The 12,269-nt window shown below is 39.0% G+C and overlaps 1 protein-coding gene across 5 annotated transcripts in view; it reads right to left on the bottom strand.

Annotated features, from left to right (window-relative positions):
- Positions 1–12,269, bottom strand: part of MAST2 (microtubule associated serine/threonine kinase 2) — a 188,240-nt gene that overhangs the window by 18,645 nt on the left and 157,326 nt on the right. For all 5 annotated transcript variants that reach the window (XM_088060081.1, XM_014250772.2, XM_088060079.1 and 2 more), the window contains 9 exons: positions 11,862–11,994; positions 10,180–10,241; positions 9,414–9,499; positions 7,823–8,031; positions 6,802–6,940; positions 6,248–6,380; positions 4,727–4,892; positions 3,417–3,518; positions 1,676–1,798 (listed from right to left, as the gene is read on the bottom strand). In XM_088060081.1, the coding sequence (XP_087916207.1) occupies positions 1,676–1,798; positions 3,417–3,518; positions 4,727–4,892; positions 6,248–6,380; positions 6,802–6,940; positions 7,823–8,031; positions 9,414–9,499; positions 10,180–10,241; positions 11,862–11,994 (1,153 nt within the window). The remainder of the gene's footprint in view (positions 1–1,675; positions 1,799–3,416; positions 3,519–4,726; positions 4,893–6,247; positions 6,381–6,801; positions 6,941–7,822; positions 8,032–9,413; positions 9,500–10,179; positions 10,242–11,861; positions 11,995–12,269) is intronic.

The following is a 12,269-nucleotide window of genomic DNA, read 5'->3' as shown; positions in this document are numbered from 1 at the left end:
AAAAACTTCTTCCAAAGAGATTTCGTGCTTTGAGATTTGCAGCACTGGATTTCTAAGCCGGGCACACTGGATTTTGTGGGGTGGGCACTAATAAGTTTGGCTACAGAAAGCTGTTAACTACACTGAGCCAAATTTGCTGCACCACATCAGCCAAAAAGCTACTTTTATAAATTCTAACATTTTCTGCATTAGTGTTTATAATAGCAACGCCAACTCCTATCAGTGTCTATGTGAGATATTTCCTGACGTGAGAATTACAGCCTTTACAAAGGACTCACACCAAGGTCACTCTGATACCGAGTGTGCCCGGGCACGTGGGGAGTTTCCCATCCTTCTGACTTGACAGACCCAGTGGCTTTGCTTTTATCCACCAGGATCTGCCTGTGGCTGCTGCACTGGGCCTCTGCCAGTCGCTGACCCAACTCAGTGACCAAAGCTTCCACATCCTGTAAGTGCAGTTAGTGGTGAGAACACCCCACCACATCAGTTTCTCCATGTATGCTGTACCAGTACAACCTCAATTCATGTAGAAACCCCAGCTCTGCCCCCTCTGCACAGCTTGACTCCAACTGCTCTCTGCAGCAACCACACAAGAGATTTCCCAATCTTTCTCTCCCAATCCTACCTCTCCAAACAAGCCCCAGCCTAAAAGCCCCTTCCCCAGACTGGAAGAGCATGATCTAAATGGAATCACTGCTTGTGCAGTGTGAGAGCCAAGAGACTGGAGGCAGCTGTTCTCTCCCTCCTTTCACTCTCAGCAAAGCAGAGGAGCAGAGCAAAAATGTGCTTCACACAGATTCAACCAGTCCCATGGCCCCAAAATGGGAGAGAGTCCATTGATGTAGAGCAGAAATTTCCATATCTCAGGGAACTGATACATTCAGTATCCCATTCTGCAGCTGGAAAGGGGGGAAGACCTCACCCTGACCAAGCCCTTTCCACCTGCTCAGGTCCCCAAGTCAAATGAGAAAAATTAGGGAGCAGAGGCTCTGGGAACAGAGATCTCTACATCCCTCCTGTGATGCTCCTCCCTTCTCTCCCAAGAGCACTGACTCTGGGGCTTATCTTGAAATACCAGGAATCTTACATAGCACTGATACCACAGCAGTTCTCAGACATTTACACACAGCAGACAGACACTTCATATCTCATTAGAGTTAGTAATGCTAAAATAAAGTGATACACTTGTAGCGTTCAAAGTAATAATAATATAAAAAATAATTCAAATTACTTCAAATCTCTTAAGAATTTTCCCCACATACTTGTCTTCAAGATCTAGGGTTTGTTTTGGGTTTTTTTAAAAACATTTATTGGCTGAAAACAGTCACTAGGGAAAGATCTTATTGCTCAAAAACTCAAGGAATTTGAATTTACCAAATGCTTTGGAAGAAGTTTAATGAACCCAGCATGACAATGGCAGCACCTCTCGCTGCAGGCCCATGGCTGGCAGGACCACAGGCACCAGTGAAAGGCCAACTGACTCCAGCAGCAATGTTTTTTCATTTAAAATTAATTTGCCTTCAAAGAAACCTTATTTGGCATTCAACAGAAACTTTTTTAAGCAATTTCCATCAAGTCTTTTATTCAATTTCTAAAATGACTTATCTCTAACAATTTCAAAACTGAAACATTCACAAGAAATATGAGGCCATTTCGGCCAAATCTTGAGTCTTACTGTCAAAATAGCTTGTGTCATCCTCAGACTCCAACTGTGGGATGAATTCAGCTTTCTGCCGGAGTAATCCATTCCAGTCCAAATCTTTAAAGAACCGATGCTGCTTCACTTCAAAGGCACTACCTGAAATAAGCACCTTTTATTGCAAAGTATTTCTTTCAGCATTTGCATAACATAAAAAACAAACCCTAAAAATATCAAGAGCCTAGGAGAACATACTCGAGTACTTTCAAGTCACACATTTTCCAGGAATTTTGAGAAACAACTTATCCTTTTACCAAAGTGGTCATGCAGGATAAAACCTGAACAAGATTTCCTCCTTCCCACCTACTCTTCCTGTTTAGCAACAACACAGATGCTGGAAGACAGCATCTGCTGTTGCATTGCACAGTGAGTTTCAAGATTAGGAGCTAACACCTTAATTTAAAATTTTCAAACTCTAAACACCATCTTGTTCAGAACTGAATAAAGACAGCCAAGTCTGAGAGGCACTTACAACGTGAGTGACAACTCACAACTCCACTGTTGTGAATAAACTCATTCATGTGCCTAGAACAAGACAGGGCTCACCTATCTTCCTGAATTAGTATCTATTGTTATTAAGCTCAGAAGCTTGGGTACCCAGAAGGAAAAAGTAAAGACTATCTGTCTACCAGTTTATGCATTTTCTTCAAATGAAATTAATATTCATAGCAGATACTACTGTCTTTTCAGAAAAGAGAAGAGCAGAGGAAAAGAGATAAAAGGTTTGCTGAGTGCCAGTGGCACTATGAAGTGCCAAGTGAAACAGCAGTCTCAGCAGGTATATAAGAAATCAAAAAAAATCAGTCCATCAACTCATTTTATAAGGCTAGAAACTCTACATCTTTTCCATGACAGCAACATCTTTCAAATACATGGATTTTAAATAGAGAGGAACATGTGAAAACCATCTGATATCATTATTAATTCATGATCTATTCATCACCCTTGTGTGCACATGTGCTAAGTCTGCTGAATACATGTGCCTTTTGGAACTGTTATAAATTTATCTCTAAGCTTTTTTTTTATTCTTAAAGTGTAGTTTTGCATTGAAAATCCCAAATTAAATTAAACTAATCAAATCAATGAAAGATGAGCTGTCATGTGAAGCCACAGTGTTGCACAAATTACTTTAAAACAAGAGTGTAGCGAGAGATTATTTATGATTATTTACAATTATTTACTATGAGGAAATGAGAAGTGCTGGTTTGTAAAACTTTAAATCTGACATTATAAAACAGAAAGACTGACATACATATCTGACTTTGCCAAAAAAATTATCAGACTTTGCTGTATGTTTGGAGAATTCTACACCACAGGCCTCTAGGAATGGGAAAGCTTTCATTTATTTTATTATACCCAGAAATTCACACCCCTGGCAAGGATTAAGCCCCTACTCAAACAGAACTTCAAAGAAATCTGATTGTACACTGTTCATATGCAGATACAACCCTCAAGCCTATAATGGAAGAGCACAGACCAGAGAAGTTATGTTGCCAAGCTGACAGTGCCCCTTTCCTGTTTCCCAGACAAGACAGTAATATCTGCCTGTCTCACAGACATTTGACACGAATTCCCAGAGCTCCACCACACTGAATCCAGTATAAACTACTCCCCAGCTCTAGATGAGCATTCCTCAACACAAGTGGGTGTGCATCACTGGCAAGGTAGCTTCATCCCCTGCTTCTGGTCAGTGTATTCCTCTGCACAAGGTTCTTACCTGTTCCCATTCTTTCCAGAGGATTTTGGCGGAGAAGCTTAGAAATGAGGTCCTGGGCATCTGGTGGTAGTGCATCATCTCCTTCTGGCCAGGCAATTTCATCTGGGGACAAAAAGAGACTTGACATTTTCTACCAGCTTCCCAACTAATTTGAAAAACCATTCACACTCCAACACCTCAAAGTGCAGCATTGAGAACTGCCCCAGAAGCGTAAATACCTTGAATTCAGCAGCTTAATATAATTCAAGCATTGACATTTTTCAAAATGCATAAAATTCAGCATCAGCTAAAGCTGCTGTCAATCCAAGCAGTGCTTGTGGAGACAAAAAAAAAGCTTTAAGGACTCTATTAATAAAGTATGAAATGGGACTTCCATGACAATCCATAAACAAAGACAGTGACAATACTGTGGCTGTATCTCCTGCCTGCACATTCCACAGTCGTTATACTTGGAACAGAGAGAACAATTCACAGGTAACGATTTCATGCATCATATTTAGTGCTTTGCTGAAATTTGCTTTTTACAAAGGACATTTGCCAAGTGTGTTAAAAATTTACTGCTTCAGAAAGCATTTCCAATAGGAAATGATTTCACTGGCATAATCAGAGTGAACACAAAGCAATTGTGTGTCCAACTCCAAGCATGAGACAGGTTTAAAATGCCACAAGATGAGAAGGTACTGAGTACAACTTCAATGTATTGTGCTCAGAATTTCCTTTCATTTCACTTATACAAAAGTACTAAATGACTTGCATTTGGAGCTACAAAAACAATAACCAAAATTAGCCTGAATTAGACCAGTTGGTGACTACTCCTTTCATATTCTCCATCATTTAAGTTAAAAGACACAACAGAAAAATCCCCACATATTTTTCCTCAATCCCACAAGGATTTCTATGACTCCCACACCGTAAAAGAACCGTTTAGGAAGGTGTTAACACAAGTTTCCATAGCTGTAATCAGATGGGAGATGATCTGACACAGAAACTTAGAAATAATAAAATTATATATTAATATTATATAGATAGATAGATAGATAGATATATGACATTAAAACATAATAGATTAAAACACAGTATATTAAAATACAATATAATTACATATTAATAATTATATAAGATAAAATTATATATTAATATTATACATTATATTAAATATATAATTTATATAACATTACATCTATATAACTATAATTATCTAATTATATATTATATATCTTTTATACCTAGTACTTCCTGATTAAACTGTGGATCCTCAGTATTTTCAAAGCACACTTTGAAACCCCTTCAGAGCCAGTGCAGAAACCTACCACTGATCACTTGTCCAAACAGCTCCTCAGGTGTGTCCCCAAAGAAAGGAACACAGCCCACCAGGAACTCGTAGAGGATAATTCCCATGGCCCACCAATCCACAGGCTTCCCATAGCCCTGGCGCAGGATCACCTCTGGTGCAATGTACTCTGGAGTCCCACAGACCTCAAGAGAAACATGCAAGAAATAATAAATATACAAATTGTCAAATTCGTGTCAAAGCTTAGTTTGTCTGGTTTTTTTTTTCTTTCTTTCTTTCTTTTCCCCCATCAGAGTTTTACAAGGAAGTTATAATGTTTTGCCACTAACCACTTCATGCTGTGAGCTACATCCATGGAGCAAAAGTCTATATTTGAAGAACACATTACCTGCACAGAAATAACATCACATGAAATTAAATGTTCCTAGTGTGGACATGTCAGCTAAGTAGTTCTTTGGTGCATGCACAGGAAAGCATATGGGAAAAATGCATATTCTGTGTGTTTAGGTCTGACAGCTTGATGGATGTCTGCTGGCACAGCTACAGCTCTCAGGAACTGAGTTTTGACAAACCTCTCACATCTCTGTGCTAACAGAATTTAATTTCACAGATGCAGAATTAGCAGCACAGCATGATTACACACTTTAGCCTTAATCTTGGGAGGTACAGCTGGCATGGACAATGGCTAAGGAAATTACCTTGGAAGATCTAAGTTGCCTGGGGCTTAGAAACAGCAACAACATGATAGTTGTAAAAAATATAACACTGTAAAGTGCAAGAATATGATCTAATGACTTAGGAGAGTTCTGCTAGACAAAGCATCTTACTCAGAAGCAAAGGAAGACAGCACCACAGGATGACTATGAATCAACACTTGGCACAACTGAAAATTCAGCCACGATCCTAGGTATTCTCAGAAGAGAAAAGCATTTTTAAATCCCTTTATACAATGCACTGGTGAGCCTGCATCCAGAACAGTTCCTTCAACTACACCCAGAAAATATCAGCTCAAACAGAAAGAGTCACATGGAACAGCTATTCATTCATCAAAGGAAAATCTATCTTGATAGCTACAAGAACTTAGCTGGTTAAGCCTAGCAAAATGAAGGCTAAGGAGAAAAATTACCCTTAGTAAATATCACGGGGATAAAAATCAATGTTTAAGCCATTAGACAAAATTACAAGAAACATATAGAAACTTGCCATGAACTTTCTAAGCACCAGAAGGGGGAGATCGTGGAACAACCTTCCAGCAAAATCCACGTTACGTCCCTAAACCAACTTCTATTTACATCTGCACTGCTGCCTGGGCCACCCCTGCAGCACCCTAAGAGCTGGAGTGCATGACTCCAAAGCAAGAAGCTGAAACAACAATGTCAATTTATGCACAAACATGGGAATGGACTTGTATTTTTTCCTCCCATTTTACAGTGCACAGCACAGCATCAAGGCAGAGAAGGAATGCTACAAACTCTGATTCTATCCCAAGACAGAATCCTGCATCTGATCCCACATCAATAGACAAAGTTTTTCAGCTTACCTGCTTGTCCAGGAATTCCCTGGTATCCTTCTCAATGTGGCCCTCATAAAGATTAGTTGTAAGACTCATTAACCCAATTTTGGACAGTCCGAAGTCTGTTAGTTTAATATGACCCATTGAAGTTATGAGGAGACTAAAAGAAAGAGAAGTAAAATAATGCAAGATTAATTTGTTTCCCAAAAGCAATTTAAAACAAAAAGAACACAATATAATGTGATGGATGATCTCAGTGTTACATCCCCATTAAACACCTGGAAAAAAAACCTCCTATGCAGCCAAATATCACAGAGCAGACAAGGCAATTAGGAGTGAGATTACCTTCTGCCAAAACATCATCAGTGTAGCAACAGCTTTGGGATAATACCTGAAGACATTCTTCCCACCCTTTCCCAGTGCCTATCTGCCTCTACATCAGTAGCAGGAAAATTTATAAAACCTCTTGCATGTCAGATGCTGTTGAAGATCAATGCTGTCTCCAGCCCCCATGTCCTGTAACCTACAGAAAAAGCCCCTGAAGGACGGTCTCTCTCCCTCCTGAGGGGCCAAAGACTTACTTATCAGGTTTTAGGTCACGGTGAACAATTCCATAATTGTGTAGGTACTCCAGTGCCAGAACAGTCTCAGCAAAATACATCCTCGCCATATCAACGGGTAGGGCACCAATGTTCTTGAGAAGTGTAGCACAATCACCTCCTAGAGAGAAAACATTTGCACATATGGCATGTTGAAATGGCAAGTATCAGTAAGGAAGAACAGCTATGGGTCTGCAGTACAAGATTAGACTAAGTTTTCTAAAGGCTGTCTCTCACAGCCCTTTTAGGAGGAATTCTAAAGATCTCTCTATACTCTGTCTTGAACTTAAATATTAAAATCCATGGAAAATTGAGATCCATATATGTTGGGCAGGCTTGGACAGGAATTGTACAGATGCCATTTGCAAACTGAAGGAAGCCTTGAAGAAAATAAATCTGTGGACTCCTGATTGAAGCTTCCTTGGGAACACTGGCCACACTTTTCAGTCAACCTTCATTTCTACTTGCAAAGAAGAATTTATATTAAAATTTCCTATTGTCAATACATCTGATTTCATTCCACTAATTTATCTGAAAGAGCACTGATACAATAACTATAATCTTATTTCTCAAACATTCAGTCAAGCAAGCCAGGCATAAGAAATTAATCCTATCCACCAGTGGATATTACTTATAAAAAGATATACTGATAAAGTAAAATCAAATTATATTTCAAAGAATAAGCAAACCAAACAATGAAAAAAACCAACCCCAGCATAAAATGGCACTTTATTTTTAAAAAGGCTGCTAAAGAACAAAGACTTATGTTTCTTAGGTATTTTTCTAAGTGGAATGTCAAGCAAATGTGTTAAGGATCCAGCCACGCCATCCCACAGGAGAGAGCCTTTCCTTTCCAATAAAGATTGAAAAGTTCATGCTGACTTCTGACCTCAGCAGTGAGGCTCAGCTCCACTGCAAATGTGTTGGATCAGTCACAGGGATTCCCAGCCCACATCCATCCCAACTAAGGCCCCTTTGGAGGTGTGGATAACAACAACCATACCTTCCACATACTCCATAACCATGCACAGGTGCCGCTTGGTCTCAAAGGAGCAGAACATGCTGACCACAAAGGGGTTCTCAGCAAATGTTAGGATATCTCTCTCCACAAAGGCCTGCTGGATCTGGTTTCTCAGGATCAGGTTCTGTTTGTTGATCTTCTTCATGGCAAAACGCTGGCGGGTGGTCTTGTGCCGCACCAAATACACCGCTCTGCAAAACCACACACCAAGAGGAAAAGGTCCATTTTCACTTCAAACTGGTTTGTTGTGGGTTTAGGTTTGGAGTTCTTTGTGGTTTTGTTGGGGTTTTTTAAACAGTGATGTTACTGTTTTGAATGGATCCTGACAGACTTATCCATGACTTCCTAAAATCCCATTTCCCTAGAAAAGAAGGAACCCCATGATGCCTTCTTCCCAAAGCTGCTCTGTCTTCTTGGATCAAGCAGCATTTTTGCTGATGTGACAAACAAGGAGATATCTCAAACACAAATGTCACAAATTTCCATAAGCACCATTGCACAGCAGCATGTAATTTTCAACACTACGGTGACCACTTTGCTTAAAAAATTGACCAAAATCTATGAAATCAGCACAAGTTCTTTCCAGGCTCCATAAAATTAATTTGATGCAGCACTACCATCAGGGATTTCCTTCAGTAAAGAATCTCTTACACTTCTATCATTTGCAGATCATTAGATTCCTGCACATTAATAATACAGTTTGCAAATAAAATTTTCATCCAGTCTGCCTGCCTTATTGAATCAGTACTTGCTTCCCTTTCTCTGGAGTACATTACATTTAATGTGGTATTGTGTCTCATCAGCCACTGACTATAAAATAAACCCATGATAAAGACGTGTGACTAACAGCAAAACTACCACTTCTCTCTCCCCTTTTTACTAAGTTACATGGACCTTGTGTAGAAATATGACTGAAGAGATTTAAAATCTTTTCTTATAATATTACTCTTCAACGTGTTCAATTGTGTCTTCACTCACTAAAATCCCATGCTTAAACTTTTTCCACATATAATTTTTAAAAAGTGAGTTGTTGTTAACTAAGCACCCACTTCCACAAAACACCCAAGCACATGCTCAGGTTTTGTTGTTATGACCTGCTGAGTATCACTGCTTTTCAGTAGCAGCCTAATGACCTCACTGGTAAGGATTTATGAACTGCAAAGAGTCAGGAACTGCAGTTTAAAATTCTGGGTAGGTTTGTGTGTGTGGTTAAAATTGCAACTGACTGAATTCATACTTGATTCTTCAATGGATAATAAAATCTAACAGCCTTTCTCGCCTATTGCTTCTCACAGTAGATTTACCCCAGTGTAATTCTAGCACTTCTTTTAGCATTTCAAGTGCTCACAAACAGCCACATATGTTACATATATAATCTGAATAAATGAAAGAAATGGCATCTCCTAGAAGAATGCAGATACAAGTGCAGAACCTCTGTAAGACCCAAATGAAATTACTTTATGCTTTGCACCCAACAAAACACAGACATTTGCCAAACCTTGCTATAGCCCTTTGCTGGTATATGGTATATGATCATAGCATTTTCTTCTAATTCAAAGTCTAAAAGTCTTACCCATAAGCACCATTACTGATCAGTTTAATAGTTTCAAACTCTTCTTCAGATGGAGTTTTCTTTGACTGAACAGAGGCCCCACGGCTCTGGGGAAAGAGAACGAGAAAATGGAAATCAGGAGCAGGAATGACTTCATTCAATATGTTTTTTTGGGGTTTTTTTTGTCCTTTTATTCTTTAAGCACCCATTAATTCAAACTTAATACATTTCTGAATTTCTGGAGTCCTCAGCTTTAGGACAATTGTCTGTATCCTTAGAGTGTTTGCAGATTCCCTCCACAAATTATTAGCACAAGAAGTCAGTGGACTGTAAGATTCCTTACCTTTCCAGCCTTTCCTTAATATTACATTTTTTAAAAAAACAATTAAATAAGGATCTTTGAAACCTAGCCAGTTACATAATTAAATTTTTCCAGTGGTTTTACTAAAGTCAACTCCTTTCAATACCCGTCACACTTTAAAAATGTAGATATAAAGAATTCCTCCAGATGATTTTCGTTTGTAACTCCAGGAATTAAAAAAAAAGAAATCCACAAAACTTGGTAATAATGCCTATTTGCATCTTTTAGGCATTTTACCACCACCCTATAAAGATTTTCAAATTTTTATGAGCATGTACTCTAGTTTTAATATGAGCTTTTAAATGTCAGCACTTTTTTTTTTTTTTTAAATTACAATTACTCTGCATTATAATTAATTCTTTACTGTAGACTACTTCTTTTGAGTGAAAAAAAGTGCTAGACAGAGTGAGTGTATTACTGCTTTACCTCAACTGAATCATCTGTCTCGGGAGTGTCTGGGCTGTCATAGCTATTCAACTGGGCCATTTCTGAAAAGAAAGAGGAAAGATTACTCCTAATGATCTCAATCAAACACTATTCTCTTTGTTTATACAGGAAAAACGGGATTTTAAGAGGTGCTTGCAGATGATGAAGGCCATTTTCTCCCTCTGTAAAAAGTCATCCCAATTACACAGTGATAACCTTTAACATCTTGTACACTGCAGGCAATATTTTATATAAAGATGGATATAATTAATTATTCTAACTTCAGCCTGACTTACTCTAGATAGTTTCTATAATAAGTAAAATAAATAAATGCACATTTGGGGAAAGTGCTGTCTAGTTAATATTAAAACTTATTCCACACGTATGTGTCTGCATGTAGCCTGGTGGCACCTCTGTGCACCAAGAAGAAAAAGCATCACATTTCAAACAGCTGCCCACCACGTGGCTGATTCTGCAAAACGCTGAGCAGCAGCAAAGTGGGGGAAAGTCACTTAGTTTGGGCTACTCAGCTGCCGCAGGAGGTGCTGTAAACTTTGCAAGCCCAAATCCTACTTTAGCTACGAGTCTCTGAACAGACATCACTGACATTTCTGGGTGCTCTCCTCACAGAAAGGAAATAAGGCACCTTGACATCTCCCCAGATTTCTAAAGAAAATTTGACTTTAGTAAGGGGAATTAGCGATGGAAAGGTTCTCTCCCATGACAGGGATCAAAGGAAATTTCCCTTTAATGTCAGATTTCAACAAATGCTATTAAATTGCATTTAGCAATCTTTGGTAGAAATTTTCCTGAAGAGCTCTTCACTTGAAGTCAACCTGTCATTGTCATTCCAGTAAACACCAGAGAAGTTAAACTAGTCCTAGCCAGACTACTAATTTATGTTAAAATTATGCTCTCCTGAGATAACAAGTACAGGTCAATCACTAAAATATTCCACAGTAACCTCCAGTCTCTGTCACACTTTCTATTGTTGCTGAACAAGCTGTGCATGCTCAGAAAACTTGTCATTTCAGCCAGCAAAGTGCCAGGCAGAAATATTAACTCACTAATTCTAAAGTTACAATCTTCTGGGCCAATGTATGCCTATGTTAAGTTTACCATATGCAATTCTGGCACCTTGCAGAAAAGCTGCTTCTGTCCTTACATTGCTCTCTTTGGTTTGGCTGCTACACAAGATGTAAAACTTCAATATCACCTCCAGCTAAAAATTCATACTCATCTTGGTAACCTCATGGAAAACCACAAAAGGTACACTTTTCCCAGAGAGGACAATCAAGTGGGATGACAGGATACTTTCCAACCAGGCCACTAGCAGGCCAGGCAGATCAGAAAAATAACAGGTGAATTTACTTTTACTGTCCAACAGCACAGAGAAAACAGTTAAATCCTAAAGCTATTTTCTGACATTGTTTCAGCTATAATACAAGGAGACATTATTAACATCATAAGTAAAGAACTGTCACTATTGATGTGCCATCCTTACCCAGCAATATTCCTTTGAGACATGGGGCTGGAAAGGAGAATCTAGAATTTGACAGCAAACAGGAAAATAAGGAAAAATGGCCTAGAAATTCAATCAATAAGATAAAAGCATCCTTCAGATATGTAGCGAACAGGAGATCCTTTCAACAATTTGGAAAGAATATAACAAGAGTTCTCACCCTCCAGGGGATCCCTGGTGAGTCCCAGCTGGCTGATAATGTAACGAGGAATGTCACATTTAATTCCTTGCCCTTCCTTGGCATGGCCTTCTGCAGCTTCCAACAAATGGTAGAACTCTTCAGGATCAAACTCCTACAGCAAAGCAGTGAGAGACACAGAGAGCAGTAAATGATGTAGCTTTACAATTATGAAAGGTTTCTCCTCCACAAAGGGGAATCCTCAGGAACATCCAAAGGTAATTCCGGGCTCAGCAGTGATGCAGAACATTTCCAGTTACATCAAGCAAGGCATTGCTTCCCACTCTGCTCTGCAAAACCAACAGACAGGTACATCCCATGGGGTGTCCATGGGTTCAGATTTGAAAATCCAAACAGAACAAGGACTGTAGGGACTTTCTACAAACCAAA

The sequence above is a fragment of the Pseudopodoces humilis genome, chromosome 10, assembly GCF_049639895.1.
Source record: "Pseudopodoces humilis isolate 2021_Gansu_Grassland_sample_001 chromosome 10, ASM4963989v1, whole genome shotgun sequence".
Classification (NCBI taxonomy): domain Eukaryota; kingdom Metazoa; phylum Chordata; class Aves; order Passeriformes; family Paridae; genus Pseudopodoces; species Pseudopodoces humilis.
Note: the sequence above shows the minus strand (reverse complement) of the source record. Positions and strands in the feature narration are given on the sequence as shown.